Here is a 17,143-nt window from a genome sequence, read left to right on the forward strand (position 1 = left end):
TCGCGGGGCATCGTGGGGATTGTAGTTCGGTGGCTCGCCGGGCTCAAGGCGGTGGAGGGTCGATTTTGCCCGGCGAACTACAAAGCCCGGCGGCCCCGACCGCTAGGGAAGACAGATTAACTTAGTGCGGACCTGGACAGGGCGAATCTTTGTCTCTTTGTCTTGAGGGGGCTCTTGGGTGGTCGCGGAACTGGGCTCTATGCGCTGGGAGAGGGAAGTGGAGGTGAGACGTGGGCTTCCCGCCCTGTGGTTTGGCCCGCCCGGGCTGCAGCGCCCAGCCCCACCCCATCGGGCCACCGCCCTGCCTAGGCTCCGGGAGGAGCAGCCGCCCCAGCTGCAGGGCCTCGGGCCTTCCGCGCCTCTCGAGCCTCTGACCCTCCCAGGTTGCTGTCTCTCGGTTCTGAACCGTATGTATGGCACGAATTTGGCGTGAGACCAGAGAGACCGAAATTTAACAGACTTTTCTCCTTTTCCAGATACGTTTATTTGTAGGTATTTAACCATACTTATTTTAAACCCCTCTATTTCTCAAAGGGCAATTATGTTTAAATGATGAGTGTGAACGTGGATAAAAGACAACATTGCTGACATATGGAGTATCTGGTGTTTTACCGTTTTGCAATTCTGCATTTTATCTGTAGAGGTTCAAGGTTGTGAAATGAGTCCTCCCTGGCCCCCTTCCCCACTAGTTTGAACCCTGCCTACACATATTTTGAAGACTAGTTTAGTTTTAAATTACTAGTAACATTTAAAGCACTGCCTTTTTTTTTCTTTCAAAGTAGGGGGGAGTAGTAATTGTTTTCTTTGACTGTTGCAGTGTTTTTCAGAATTCCTAAGGAGCATGTTTTTAAAATGAAAAATGCCATTTTTTTTTTAAATGCTGCAGAATACATCTTAGTTACAAGACTCAAGGACTGGTGGTAAGGAAGCTGACAGATTTAAGAAACCTACCTTGACTGTTTTAAAAAATTTCAAAAGGTAGATAACCTAGATATTGGTATTTTATGGAGTGAGTTGGGAAATTGTTGTTAGTATTGTGAGTTTATTTTTGTGTGTATTTTTTTTTAAGTTTCAAGAAACATAAGATTAGGAACACTACAATTTTTTTTTCTTTCAATTAAAATGCTCACCTCTGTAAATTTCTCTTAAAGGAGCAATTTTATGTACTTGGAGGCAGAAGTAGGTTTCAAACATAAGACTACTAGGGGAAAAAAGGACCTTACATGGTATAGGGATTTGAAGTATTTTGTTCTGTTCACTCAGTTTGTCAATAACCTATTTGCCATATATTATGTCAAGTGGCGAGAATGAAGAGATAAATAGTAGATTGCCAGTGTCAGGCATGAACACTTATGTAATCTCAGTAATGTGGTAGATGCAAGTTGCTATTAATTTAACACTAATAAATTCAGTGGGAATTTATTAGTGTTAAGTTAACATTAACTTTTGTTAAACTGAGTCTGTGTGAGAAGATCTGTGCAGGGTTATTTGCAGGTAGTCCTTATGTATTCCTCATAACAAATGAGTGAAGTAGTTAACTACTGTTATTTAGAGATGAGGAAATGGGCTTAGAGATTTTGCCTAAAGTCTTATTTGATAAAGTGAGCCCAAGTGGGTCTAACTCATGATATACGTCATAATCTCAACCACTGATGGCATTCAATCCCCTAATTAGTAGAAAGATCATGACTCTGTCTAATGAGGTCAGGGGAGGTCTTTGGCATTAAGTGACTTGTCTTGTGTTAAGAAAGTTGGATAAGTTTCATTGGAGAGAGAGGATGAGGAATGTCATTGTAAGCAAATGGCATAATATGAACAAAGGATAGATTTAGGAGTGAGCATTTCGCATTTGGGGAGCCTTCAGTAATTCTATATGACTGGATCCTAGAATCCTTGCAGTGTATTAGGGAAGTCAGATCTTAAAATACTTGGTACCATGATCAGAGTTTAGAACTTTTCTTAACATGGGGCAACCATTGAAGAATTTCCAGCAAAGTAGCAGTTTATTGGGTTTGTATTAGAAAAATAACTTCAGCTGCAGTGTGGAGAATGGACTTAGAGGAAAGGTTAGAGTGGTGGTAGGGAAACCAATTGTAGAAAATTAAAAAGGTCCAGTAGAGAAACGAAAAGAGCCTGAACTAAGCAGTTGGAGTTACAGAAAGATGACTTTGAGAAATAAAATATAAGAAGTAAATTTGATATGACTTAAGGCTTTGAATGTTGGGAGCTAGAATGATTTGGAACCCTAAGTCATACGATGCCTGGGTTTCTGGCTAGAGTGACTGAGAATACTGAAACTTTTGATTGAAATGAGGAGGAACAGGTTTTTGTTGAGATGAAAGATAAAAATAAGTTCAGTTTTGAATGTTTGCTCAGGTTCCTGTGAGACATTTGGGTGGAGATGCTTTTGGGTCAGGAGTTGAGAGAGATCAGTGCTGGATATGGAGGATTGCATACAGATAAAGTCATTCAAGTATTGCAGAAGAGAATGATCAACTCACTGAGAAGGAAGGAGAAGAAATTAAAAAAAGCAAGGAGTTTGAATATGGAACTCTCTGAAAGCACATCATTTAAAGTGGGTGTGTGTGTGTGTGTTTGGAGGAGGGGGTCATGTTGGAGAAGAAGTGGAGAAGAGTGCACAGATGGGACTGAAGAAGTTAGGAGGCAGGAGAGGAGAAACTGGAAGAAAGCTCAGCAAACAACCCAGGGGAGGAAGGAAGGGAGGAAGCAGAGGGATGCAGAGAGCCGGTAAGCACTGGGAAGTGCCAAGAGAATTAGTGGATAGAAATCATTTAAAAAGTTGTGAAGATCAGTAAGCATTTCTTCTTTAAAAATGTTAAACCTGGCTTAGCCTGTTTTATTTCATCTGTAAGCCTTCCCTCCAACTGGGTTATTTTGAAGTTAAACTCAAGTTTATCTTTTTTTTTTTAATTTTTTTTATGGTGTCAATGGACTTTATTCTGTTTATTTACATGCGGTGCTAAGAATCAAACCCGCACCTATCACTGAGCCACAATCCCAGCCCTCAGCTTTTCTTTTTATCCATAATATTTAAATATGTCTCTTCAAAAGTTCAAGATTCTGGCTGGAGTTGTGGCTTAGTGGTAGAGTGCTTGCCTAGGCACATGCGAGGCCCTGGGTTTGATCCTCAGCACCACATTAAAATAAATAAAATAAAGGTATTGTGTCCAACTACAACTAAAAAAAAAATATTAAAAAAAGTTCAAGATTTTTTTTTAAAGTCTTATATCTTTATCCAATGTGACAATTCTTCCTTAATACAAAATTTCCAGTCACTTGGCTATGAGGAGAAGGAGATAGTAGCTAAAAATGGTTCCTGGGCTTGTTTTTCTTTTGGTGGCAGGGAGGATTTATAAGCTAACAGGGAAAGAGCCAAAAAGAGGAAATGTTTGAAGATGAAGGAGGAGGAAAGAGCTGGTAGAGGTCCCTGACAATTTAGGGAGAGATGGCATGAGCAGTGTGAATTGGTCTTGGATTAATTCATTACCTTTAACAATTATCATTTAAGCGGGAGCTGTATTCCTTGGCAGTGTGCTAGAGTTGTTAAAGGAAGTGCACTGAGAAAGGTAAAGTGAGAATGGATTTTGTATTTGTACATTGGATGGTAGATGAAAGTTGAAAGCTATGGTCTCTAAGAGGTGGATAGCAATAAAGGTCAGCTGATGTGGGAAGAGATTAAGGTTTCAGGAGAACAATGGAGATTGGAATAGCCACTGTGGAAGATGAACTGAGTTGGTACAAGCAAGAATTGTTTCCCTGAGCTGAAGTTAGAAATTGGTAGTGTATGATGACGTAAAACATGCCGTCCTATGATTTTTCTCCTTAAATTTTGTTTGTTTTACTAGTGAAGAGCTTAAAATATTGGGGAAACTAGTAACCTAATGTGTAGCTGGAGAGAAGAGAATGCAGGCAAAGAACTGGCATTTGGATCCATTTTTAACCACTATAAATTGTATGCTAGGCATGGTGGCATAATCTCAGCAATGCAGTAGCTTAAGGAAGGAGTACTGCAAGTTTGAGGCTACTCTCAGCAATTTAGAAAGGCCCTGAGCAAGTAACTTATCAAGACCCTGTCTCAAAATATAAAAAAGATGGGATTTAGCTCAGTGGCAAAGCACCTCTCAGTTCAATCCTGGGTCCTCCCCCCCTCCCCGGGGGGGGGGAGATTTGTCCATTTAGCTAATAATTATTGTCTGTTTTTCATAAATTTAACAGTAAAGTTAGAAATGTTCTTATTTACCTTTTGTTCAATACTTTATTTTCTCAATATTTACAATGATGTTTTTTATATGAAGAATGTTTCCCTAAGTATTATTTACTGAATGTGAGGCAGTGGAAGATGTTAAACAGATTTGTTGTCTAGTTCTATCTCATAAAGGGTGTTAATACTTTTTTTTTTTTTGGAAAGATTAAACAGTTTAATGGAGATAAACCATAAGCTACTCCATAACAATGTCTTTCTCTTCCCCATCTTTCCTCCCATCACTAACAGTGTAGCAACTCTGTTCTGTCTGAGAAAAAGGGCATGTTCTATGATTTTACATTTTATGTTAAGCAGGTATATCCACTAGTAGTTACTTTATAAAATAATGATTTGATTTTATAAATAAACTTTTTTTTTCTCCCCAAAATGAAGCTTTCTTAAATGCCTTAACAGTAATGTATTTTTGTCTTCAAAAAAACAGGAAGTTCTACTGGATGGTATGAAATCTCAATAGCTCTAAAATTCTTTGATTCTCTGCCTATAACTCATTTCTAGTCTAAGGTATATTCTAATTTCACTGATATTTGAGCATCAGTTTTTGAATAAAAATGTGCATATTTTAATGCACTCAGCAATATTAAACACTTTTCTCTCCAGTGATAGCTATACTTATAAATGGTAGAACTAGGGAATGTATGTCATAGAATGCCTAATAAACTAATTGTAAGGTCCTTGCTTAGCATCTGGTTGGCCATCTTAAGCGATAGCCACCATTTTAAGAAAAATTTCTATTTCCTCCCCAAGGGCATTCTGGAGAAAGGCTCTCCACTCCCTCTTACCAACTCTACCCTTAACTGCATTAAGACCCGACACCCCCTCCCCCTCGCTCTAATTCCTTCTCCTGCCCCTTAAGAGTCCTGAACCCCAAGCCTGTTTTGCCTCTATCTGTTTTTGGAGAGATGGCCTTTATTTGTCATCTTGACAAATAAACTCTCTGCCTGGTCTCTGTCTCTAGTTCCTTGCTTTCCTTTCATTAACTGTAATAGACATTTGCCAAATAAATTCAAGGCATTGTGAGAGTGGTTAAAAATGGAGTCCTTTTCCAAGGTGGGGTAAATACCCACTGGCTGTCTTTTTTAAGTATGTTTCTTTTGCTAGGACTGGTTTGATGGTGGTGCTAACTGAAAGTAGGGAAGGGGAACAGATGACCTTTGAAGTCCTTTCTAGCTTTGTTTCTGTCCATTAGTAATCATTAAAGCTCCTATTAAGCAGCCTATTGAAAAATGGGCTTTAGTTTGAAATTTTCATTCTTTATAAGTATTTTTATGGTATTTTTTAGTTAACACTTTAATAGTTTTTAATTCTGTCTAGGTATTGTTTTTGTGTTTTATAATTTTATGTTTGGTTACTAAACACTAGTTGTATTTATGTTCCAAGGTATTTTAGAATTCTTACTATAATTTTATGGACATTTGTCAAGTAAATATGCCTTGCATGTTAAGAAACACTTGTCTGTATATTGAACATGGTACTAACCTCTAGCAATACACAAATAAGCTTTGACTCTTTTCTCAAAGGATCCTTGGTCTAGTCAATGCTCAATAAATAATTTAGTTGTGGTGTATGCTTGTGTTTTTAAAGGAGATAGTCTCCCCAAAACAGTTTATTTTATTTCTTTCATAGCTTTCATCACTTAATATATTTTATTTCTTTTCACAGTTTTCAGTAGGGTCAAATAATATAACTTCATTTGCTGTATTTCAGTATGTTCCTTTATTCTTATTTATCCCTCTGTTCCCATGAGTGTCTTTATATTTCAGTATTTTTTTCTGTCCCATGTTTTCCTATTCTTTCTATTTTTCTTGATGACTAAGATGTAGGAAGAGGAAATGAATGAGAAAGGGAATCAGTAAGTTCTGTTTTATTTTCTTTCCTACCTAAGGGAGAATATAGATGAAAGCAGTATTTGACACATATTTTCTGATAATGAATATAGTTGTTGTTATAATATTTCCTTTGTATTTATTATGGTTTAGGCCTGGAATGTCTCCCAAAGGCTCATGTGTTGAAAGTGTGGTCCCCAGTGTAGCAATGTACAGAGATGGGCTTTGGAAGATGATTGGATCATGAGAATTCTGATCTCATCAGTGGATTAATCCATTGATAGCTGAATGGAGTAGTGGAAGGTTATGGAAACACAGGTGATCGGGCAAGTTTGGTGATTGGGCATGCCCTGGTGTTTCTTGTTGGGGCCCCTTCCTTCTTGTCTCTCTCTGTTTCCACCTGCCACGAGGTGAGCTGCCGGGTTTCTGTTCTCGAGACTAAAAGGCTCAGGGGTCACTCTAGTTAAACTGGGCTAACTGGGCTTCACGAAATAACCACACAAGAGATACAAATACCTTTTTCTTTGGGGTCGCTGTGACGGCTCCTCTGACCTTAAGGGTCTGCAGAGAGAGAGAGAGAGAGAGAGAGAGAGAACACACACACACACACACACACACACACACACACACGCGCGCGCTGACCCCTTTTATTGAGGAGAAGCTATTCAAATGAGGCAAGGGGTCAGGTTTCAGGGGGCTGAGTCTGTCTTCATGATGTCCACTGTCAGCAGGTTGACTGACACCTGGGTAGGCCACCCCCAAGGGCACAGTAAGAGGAGGGGACACACACAAGGCACTTCCATGGATGATTCTATCCTAAACAGGGCAATGGGTTATATTACAAAGGAATAGGTGAACATAGCTTCACCCATGGGGCTGTAGGAAGACACACCCATTTCTGTGACTGAGCGCCTCAGCACACAGCCGGGGAGTATAACTCAGTCACCTGTAAGATTGGCCTCCCACAGTGAGCACTTTTCCTTGTCATGTCCTTCCACAGTGATGTTTCTTCCTTGAAACCAGCTGACCATAGACTGACTGAGCCAAGGAAAACATTCCTCCTTTAAGTTGTTTTTCTCAGATATTTGTGACAGTTATGAAAAGCTGACTAATACAGAATTATTATATATTTTTTGAAGTCAGGAATTATGTTAGTAAACTCCACATGTCCTTACATAGTTTTTCACAAATACATAGGTAATTGCATAATGACTTAGGTGCTTACTCAGTGGTGTAGATTGAATGATGAATGGATGAGCAAATAAATATGACAATATATTGATTGCTTAAAAACTATGGGATAAAGTAATATGAAGCAGATGGTTTTAAAAGTTTTATATCATTCAAAAAACTGAGACTAAGAAGGAAATAACTTTTAATTATATAGGAAACATAGCTTATTTCTAAAATCTCTACTAATAAGCCCTTTATTTTTTTTAGCTGTATAACTTTAAAGGAACTGATGTATTTTGGAGGAACTTGAGGTAGTAGAGTATAAAGAGCCAGGAAGGCTCTCACTTAGTCACATCTTGATTCAAATTCAGGATCTATGAGCCTCAGCTGCCTCCTTTATTAAATGGAAGGGTAACTGTTTTTGTTTTATAGTGTAGTGAGGGTTAAATGAGATCATAGCTAGAAAGCCATTTTTATCATTGCCTGCTGTGGAGCAAGTATACAATAACTGTTACTATAATTTTCATATTTGAAAGTTGTTTATGCATTTAAGATAAAATTTACAGTTGAGATCTTTTTAAAAAAATATTTATTTTATAGCTTTAGGTAGACACAATATCTTTATTTTTATGTGGTACTGAAGATCGAACCCATGCCTCATGCTAGGTGAACATTCTACCACTGAGTCAGAACCCCAGGTCTTAAGTTGTGATCTTGAGTCAAAGTGTCAGAGGAAACACATTTTCTACCTTTTGTAATGTGTTAAAGATGCCAATGAATTTAGTACATGGGCAGAAATTACTGTGGTTACTTCTGAGAAATATTTAAGCTCTAGATTTTTTTTGTTCCATGGCCAGCTGTTTCTGTTTATGAAGTATTTAAGCTGTGAGTTCAGGTAAGGGAATAAATGAAAAGGCTTCATTGCTATTGGCATTCTTTTATCTCTGGGTTTGTGATTAAGCTATATTCAGAGCAAGCTATGGTCCTTGAGAGTATTTCCCAACATAAAGAAGGGGGAGGTATTGGGATGTTCAAAGGTAAGTATTTAAAATAAGTACTCACATAGTATGTTAGTTTATTGCTACTGAAACGTAACTTCAAGATGCATTAATTTGAGAAGTTGTGGTTATGTGTTTTCTTAATTGCATAAAATAAACTGGACTTTGCATGAAATAAATTGGACTTTGGTGATTTGTGGAAACATTTTATTTTAAATATGTGAAACCTAGACACATTAGTGGAATTCAGTATTGTATAAAATGCTGAAAATCAAACTTGATTTTTTTGATACACTTAATAACTAGTGTTATTTACTTCACATTACTATAGTTGAGACTGTTTCTAAAATAAGTATCTACTTTCAGGTGTTTATAGTTCATAAAAGGAAAAGGAGCAATATGAGAAATATATGTGTGAGAATGAAAATAATTTAAAGCAGAATTTTTTTCTTTGCCTCCTATGTATTATAACTGAATTAGATCTTGCTCTCATAAAATTAGTTGGGAAAGAAAATATTATTATTTAATTAAATAAGAATTAAATTAATGACATCCCAAGTGGGCTTATATTCTAGATACAAGCCACCTTTTAATTTTTTAGTTATGTGGGTCTTGTAAGGAACTAATTCAAATATGTATGGAGAGAAAGCTTGTGTGTGCACCTTGTGGAGGATGGTAGTTCACAAAGAGAAGGGAGCGGTTGGAGATGGAGCTGAAGAGAGAGGTTGAAACCATGACTTTGTGTGTTATGTTTATATCTGTGTCATGAAAGCGTGACACATAATTAATTTTCTGGGACCAAGTAAAGCAGTGTGCCTTCTTCTTGGTCTGAATATGAACTTGAACTAAGCTCTTTTCAATCTGAAATAGAACTCTCCTTAAAAGTAGTACTTGGATCCTTCCATATAGGGCAACATTACTGGATCATGTCAACAGTAGATATTGTAAGATGTGGAATTCATGTTTTGAATACATGGTAAACTCAAAATAAGAAGTGTTATCAAATATTAGAGATTGCTAATATTTAAGATTTAATTTAACCTGTAAAAAGCCCTAGAAACTCTTCTAGTTTATATTAAAGGGTTTTTTTTTTTTTAAATTCTAAATTTCAAAAGTATGGTTAAAAGCAAAATTACAGTATACTTTGTAGGAGTTTATAATGAATACTGGGATAGTTAATTTTCACACAGTCAAAAAAAACCTTTATCTCCCATCTGTAGAAATGTGCTTCATAAAAGTAAGGAAAAAACCAAGCAAAAAAAAGACATGATACATAAAAAAGGAAAAATGGAAGTGGCAGAGGGGCTTTCCAGAATGAAGGGAGGTGCCAGTCCAATAGCTTTGTAGGTTGGATAAAGGGACTCTCCTCAGAGCAAAGCTCAGATTCGCCTTCAGCCTTGGAAGATACAGTATTTCCCTTTGGTGTAGAGGGTAGACATGCATACTGTTCTCTATCATAGATTCAGGTTTTGTAAACTTAGGGTTCCTTTCCTGTAATTCAGCCTACTGCATATTGGATGTTAACCTGGCCCTGTTTCCTGTGGGAATTTGGGCTTGGAGACATGGGGCAAAAACAAAAAACATACAAATCAAAAACCTAGGAGGTAGGTTGACTTCTGGAAGCTTTATAGTTTTCCTCCTCACAATTTTTGTTGGTTTGTTATAGTTGTACATACTGATGGGATTTGTTGGTATTTATACATATAGTACACAATATAGCCATGTCATTTGGCCAGTATCACTCCTCAGCACTTCCTCCCACCCCTTGGTCTCTTTCCTCTAGTTATCTCCCTTTGATTTCCATAAGATCTGCCCCCCCCCCAATTTTCTTTTCCTTTCTTCTCTGTAACTAGAAGTTTTATAATTTTGACTCTTTACATTTAGGTCAATAATCAATTTTTAGTTCATTTTTGTAAATGATGTGAAGTGAAGGTTGAGGTTCATACTTTTTTTTTTTTTTTAAATCTGGAAATCCAGTTGTTTAAGCATCTTTTTGTTGGAAAAAATTGTCCTTCCTTCATTGAATCACTTTGACATCTTTCTCAAAAATTAATTAGGTTGGAAGTATATAGAATCTAATTTGTTTCATTGATCTATGTGTTTGTGTCAGTCACTCACTGTCTTGATTATGGTAGTTTTATGGCATATTTTGAAATCAGATGGTATAAGTCCTCCTACATTACTCTTGTCTTTCAAAACTGTTTTGCCTACTGTATTTTTTTTTGTTATTTTTATTTCCATGTAAATTTTAGAATCAGCTTTTTTTTTTTCTTTTTTTTTAATGAAAAAGACTGCTGGGGAATTTGGATTGGAATTGCATCGATTTTTATGGGTTGCTTTCAGGGTAATTGACATTATACCCTTTTGAGTGTTTCAATTCGTAGCAACTTGTACACACACATCCATTAATTTAGGCTATCTTTAATTTCTCTTGGTTTTTGGTAATTTTTCTTTTACAGATCTTACACATATTTTGCTAAGCTCATCTCTGAGTATTTAGTACTTTGGAGTGTTTTCACTGTTTTGATTCTGGTTTGCAGTTTTTGTTAGTAGATACAAATACAGTTGTTTGAACATTGACCTTGAATTTTCAAGGTCAATTCATTTACTGGAATTATTTTTAGATTCCTTAGGATTTTCTCCACTAGCAATCATGTTGTCTGTGAATAAAAGTGATTTTACTCTTTTCTGATCTGTATGCTTTTTATTTATTTATTATTATCTATTACATTGGTTAAAACCTCTGGTTCTGATGTTGCATAGAAGAGTGAAAGCAAGGATTCTGGCCTTCTTCTTGATCTTAGGTTGACAGCATTTAGTCTTTCACAATAAATACAAGGCTAGCTGTATTTCATAGATGTCTTTTACTAGGTTGAGGACATTCTCTTATATTCTTAGTTTGCTAATAAGCATGTTTATGAATTGTGTTGAGTTTTATCAAATTCTGCATCTGCTGATGATCATGTAATGTTTTGTTTATGTTTTCATAATATTATTTGACTGATATTAAAATATAAACCATCTTGTATTTTTAGAATAAATCCCATTGGGTCATTATCCTTTTTATATATTACTGGATTGATTAAAATTTAAAGATTTTTTTGTGTCTATGTTCATGAGGATATTGGTTTGCAGTTTTCTTATAATGTTTTTGATTTTGGTGTCAGGATAATGCTGGCTTGAAGATATGTTAAGACTGGTGCAGTGGTACATGAATGCAATTCTAGCTACTCTGGAGGCTGAGGCAGGAGGATCACAAGTTTGAGGCCAGCCTGGGCAAATTAGTGAAACCAATTCTCAAAAGAAAAAATAAAAAGGGCTGGAGTGGTGTAGTGTCCCTGAGTTCCAACCTATCCACCACACATTCTCATGAGTCAAAAGTGTTATTTTCTGGGAGTATTTGTTTATAATTTGTTTATTTTTTTCCTTAAGTACTTTGTAGAATTCACTAGTAGAGCTATTTGGATCTGGAATATATTTTGGGGGAGGAGGAATTAAATTACAAATTCAATTTATTCATTGATATAGGACAAGTAGATTTATATAAGTTAACTCCTTTCAAGTAAGTTTTGGTATGTTGGTATGTTTTGACTATCAAAGAATTTGTGTTTCATTAAGCTATCTTTTGCTTTTTAGTATCTCTAATTATAGTGATAACCTTCTTTCATCTGATATTGGTAGTGTTTTGTTTTTTTTTTTCCTATTTCCTGGCCAGCCTTACTAGAGGCTTTTCATTTTACTGATCTTTCTGAAAAACTTACTTTTTTTTTTTTTTTAAAGAGAGAGTGAGAGAGAGAATTTTTAAATATTTATTTATTTTTTTTAGTTATTGGTGGACACAACATCTTTGTACGTGGTGCTAAGGATCGAACCCGGGCCACACGCACGCTAGGCGAACGCGCTACCGCTTGAGCCACATCCCCAGCCCCTGAAAAACTTACTTTTAATCACATTAGTGTTTTCTGTTGTTTTTCTGTTTTTATTTATTTATTTATTTAATTTTTTTTTTAAAGAGAGAGTGAGAGAGGAGAGAGAGAGAGAGAGAGAGAGAATTTTTAATATTTATTTTTCAGTTCTCGGAGGACACAACATCTTTGTTGGTATGTGGTGCTGAGGTTCGAGCCCAGGTTGCACGCATACCAGGTGAGCGCGCTACCGCTTGAGCCACATCCCCAGCCCTGTTTTTCTGTTTTTATTTCATTGATTTCTTCTCTTAGATTTAATTTCCTTCCCACATGAGATTATAAATGTAGAAACTATAGATAATAATTAGCAAACTGAGTCCATGGGCCAAACCCAGCATGCTGTTTGAATGGCCCATGAACTAGGAATGACTTTTGCATTTTTAAAAATGGCTTAAAAAATCAAAAAGAATATTTTGTGATGTAGAAAATAAATGAATTCAGAGTTCAGTGTCTATTAAGTAAAGTTTTATTGCAATGCAGCCATATTGAGTTACTTAGGTATTGTCTGTGGCTGCTTTTGTACTGGAGTGGCAGAGTTGAGTAATTGTGTCAGAGATGTGACATTCTCAGTGCTTTCACTACTTTTTGGTGCACTGTAATCAGTGTTTCAAGTGCCATATTGTATGCTCTTATGTTTTATCAGTCTATACACCTATAATGTCAAAACAAGAAATGATGAAAAAATAAACTTGGAATGTTATGCTTTTAAGACACAGTGGAGTGTGGATTATTGAATTAGATGACAAAGCATTGTGTTATTACGCAGCTACGCTGTAGCTATGCTAAAGAAATACAGCATAGACTGACATTACTAGATGAAGCACTCGTCATAGTAATCTCAACTCATGAGAAAAAGTCTTGGTTAGGAAATGTAGAAACTTAAAAAGGAATATCTTATTCCAATAGAATTTCATCACAAAATTTAAAAATGAAAATGAGATGGCAGCACCCAGAGTGAATTTCCAAGTGGCTCATTTGTTAATCAAGTAAGGAAGTAATTTACCAATGATGGATTAACTAGATTATATTGGATTGCAGCAGGCACAGAATTGTGTCTGGAGAAAATAAACTTGTTTAAAACTATTAGCCTTTTGGCATGAACAGTTGCTCGAGAGTTCGGGACATCATTAATCAATTAAAAAACAAGGCAAATGATTTTGAGTGGTTTTCCTTGGCTCTTGATGAGTTGGTAGATGTTACCAGTACTGCTCAGTTGTTGTTTATTTAAGAAGTCAATGCTGAGTTTGAAGTTATTGAAGAATTAGTCTTAATGGATGTGTGTGTGGAAAAATGTCTTACAGACACTAATATTTTCAAAAGGTTAAAACACTAATTCCATTTTACCTCAAGTGGAATCTGCTAAGATATGTTAGAACTGATGGTGGTAAAAATTTGGGTAGAACAGAAATAAGCTCAGGTGGAAAATTTTAAAAATTGCCAAAATGTAAGATATTTAAAGTTTAAGGTTATTTTTTGTGTATTTCTTAGGTATTGTATAGAGAATATTTGAGTCTGTTGTGTGATAAACGACCCGTTTTAGCATTTACTCTTGTGGTCTGTCTTAATTGTCAGTTCCATGAATTTTTGTTAGAAAGGGAGTATTCTCACTTACCTCCAGCATTTTGGTGGCTTAACAATAAGGTTTATTGTGAACTTTTAAGCTTAGGGCTGAGATTAAATTTTTTTCTGAATGAGAGGAACTGCTGTCAATTACTATAATGGAACACTGAATGGCTTTAGAAATCAGTGTTTGCTGTGGACTTGATAATGTTTCTTAATGAATTCAACCTAAAATTACAAGACAGAACAGGCTTATTGAAGTTAATACCATGGTAAAGTTATTTCAATGCTAACTAATGTTTGAATTACAAGTAATATCAAGCTGTTTTGTGTATCTTCCATGCTGTCAAAATTTAAAACTAAGAAGTGAGGTCTCCATTCCCACCCAGCGTTATTGTAGATATGTTTACCAGAGCTCAAGCTAGTTTTAGCCGAATTTTTCAGACTCTGATGGAATTGCAAGGAAATTTCCTTATTACAAAATCCATTTGGGTGTGTAGTAGAGGTATTTTTCTGCTTAACCTTTATTGGAAATGCTTAATTTGCAGTGTACTGATACGCTAAAAGGTAAATACCAAGAGAAGAATAAATTCTTTAAATGCCTTCCAAACAATGAACATGCTGAATGGAAATCATATGCTTGTGATTTGATATCAATATGTGGCAGTGCATAAGTGGTACTTTTTGAAAAAAGATATTTTCCAAGATGAAATATGTAAAATCTTATTAAAGATCAGCACTAATAACACAGGAGCATTTGCGAGTAATTTTAATGCTAGGAAACACTAACTTTGAATTCTAAGTGAATTATTAACCCTAGAAAGAGTTCTATGCTTCTTATTAGGAGACCTGTCCTACATAAAGTTGTGCTCTGTTATTAGTATTATAATATTTCAAATTTCATCCTTGAAAATATGGCAATTTTTGTTTTCTTATTTAAGTACTTACATAATGTCTTCTGTTTTGCTTGTGAGTCCTCAAAACCTTGAATATTTACAGTCTAGACCTTTATAGAAAATGTTTGCTGACCCTTTCTTTACATCAAGATTTTTTTTTAATCCTATATGGTTGTATACTTGCACTTATTAGCAGAAATAATGCTAATTAATTTTGTCTCCCAGTGACTTTAGAAGAAAATAATATATGGTGCTGCTTTGTTTCCACTGAACTGATTAATTGCAGCTTAGTCACTATAATGAAACCTTAGTGTGTTGTGTTAATGTTCTAAAGTTGGACAAGAGGTTTTCCATGATTTCTTGTGTTCTGTGGCTAAATCCACTGGAACATTGAAATTTATTACTGCATAAAAGTAGTGTGTTGTTTACTCAAGTATAATTCCCAAGTAAAATAATACTGCCTTCAAGGAACTTATACTTGAATAAGGGGCAAATAGTGTTTTAAAATACAGAAAGCAAGTAACTGCTTTTAAGAATGTACTGGCCAGTTGAAACACTTAGAACTTGTTATGTTTAATTTTGCAGAAGAATTTTTTGAGTCCTTTAAGAATACATAAAATATTCAGAGTCAGGAGAAGTCAAGTTACCCAAACCAAAGTCAGCCATAGAGAAATATTTTGATGTTCTCTACTGGGTAGACTCATTGGTTTACTGTTTCAGGAAATAAGAGAAGTGCAATTTGGATTCTTGCCCAGGATATCATCTTCTGTGTCTTTGGACTTCTATTCTTGTGGTATTGGGGAAGAAAGTATTTTTTCATAGAAGCCATAGATGATTCTAGGAGTCTTTTGGGAAGCCTGGAGAAAAGCCAGAATTACTGGACTCAAGGGCTTTGGTGGAAACCAGAGGTTTAGAAGGTATTCTTCCTACTATCTTATAGAAAAGAAAGATTAATGATGGTTATTTGGACCGCCAAAAGCTATAGAGAAATACAAGATTGTAAGAGATTACAAGTTGAGATGCAGAAAGGGTTCACAGTTAATTCATTGTTTTTTGTTTAGATTTAAGTTGTATGGGCTAATTAAATGCATGATAGCATAGACTGTTTTTCAGATGTGTTCTATATGTGTGACTTGCTGCCTCTTGAATCCAAAAAGTCTCAGTGGAAACCAATTTTCTGTAGTTTTAACTGACATCAGTGGAAACTGTAACATATTCATATATATGTGACATTCATATGTTTATTTCTATGTTGTAAAGAACAAATTGAATAAAGCAAAGCAAAGTCGTTTTTACTATTATTGTAGTTTATGATGATTATAAACGAGCAAGGAATACTAGTGTCCAGTTCATGTGCCTTCAGATAATTCGATAGTGTAAAGCTGTGTAAGTTCTTTCCCTCCTGTTTCCTTGGGTGTTCTTTGTTATCTCCTTTGTACTTCCCAAATTGGAAATTTTGTTCAGTATTATAAGATGATTTCAGGTAACCTCAAAGAATGAAAGATAACTATTTTGTCTTTCAAAGTAGTTTCAAGCAGATATTTTAAAGAATGATAAAATAAAAAAAATTCTTTTGAAAAATTTTTATTGGAACATTATAATAACATAGTATTGGGATTTCTTATTATATATTCACATGTACAAAATATACTTTGGTCAATATTACTTCCCAGTGTCTTCCCATTTCCTTAAAAAACGTTTTAAAGTCAGTGCTAAAAACATTTAAAAAGTCATCACATTTTACGTTTAGGTCTCTGAAATAAGATGAATTTGGCTGAGATTTGTGACAATGCAAAGAAAGGAAGAGAATATGCACTTCTTGGAAATTACGACTCATCAATGGTGTATTACCAGGGGGTGATACAACAGATTCAGAGACATTGCCAGTCAGTCAGAGACCCAGCCATCAAAGGCAAATGGCATCAGGTAAGATCCCGTTAAGGCATTTGATGAATTAGGGTGCAGTGGTTTATTATATTTGAGAGATGAGAGTTGGAAAATTAGTTTGAGATTTTGTAAGTAGTTCTTATTTGTCTGAATACATTTCAATGTACTCTTTCTGATGTCTTATCTAGTTAATAGTTTATCTGTTTTTGATGATGTATTTTATGAGGTATATTTTGAAGATATTTAACTTTAATTTAATCTATTTTTAACTTTTTCAGTTTTCATGGGTGTTGCCCGACTACACATTTTTGAAGTAATGTATTTCTACTTGCCCTTTCTGTTTTCATTTTTACAAGTAGTTTTGACAGTTTGTTAAACTTTTTTTTTCTTGAAAGGCTTCTTAAAAATACAAATGAATCAGTAATCTAATAAAAACATTAATATTATTTGCAGTCTCTTGACTATACAACTTGATTATATAATAAAAACTTGAATTATAAGTTTTCCAATTATTATTAAGACTTAAAATCCTTTTAAAATTAAAAGTACAAAGTCA

The 17,143-nt window shown here is 35.3% G+C and overlaps 1 protein-coding gene across 5 annotated transcripts in view; it reads left to right on the plus strand.

Moving 5' to 3' along the window:
- Katnal1 (katanin catalytic subunit A1 like 1) overlaps positions 1 to 17,143 on the plus strand; it is a 77,462-nt gene that overhangs the window by 312 nt on the left and 60,007 nt on the right. Inside the window, exons 1-3 of one of the 5 annotated variants that reach the window (XM_078016160.1) lie at positions 48 to 223; positions 12,353 to 12,422; positions 16,451 to 16,626. In XM_078016160.1, the coding sequence (XP_077872286.1) occupies positions 16,465 to 16,626 (162 nt within the window). In that variant the 5' untranslated portion in view covers positions 48 to 223; positions 12,353 to 12,422; positions 16,451 to 16,464. The other 4 variants (XM_005317068.5, XM_040281630.2, XM_013360939.4 and 1 more) reach the window with 4 other exon arrangements.

The sequence above is a fragment of the Ictidomys tridecemlineatus genome, chromosome 6, assembly GCF_052094955.1.
Source record: "Ictidomys tridecemlineatus isolate mIctTri1 chromosome 6, mIctTri1.hap1, whole genome shotgun sequence".
NCBI lineage: Eukaryota > Metazoa > Chordata > Mammalia > Rodentia > Sciuridae > Ictidomys > Ictidomys tridecemlineatus.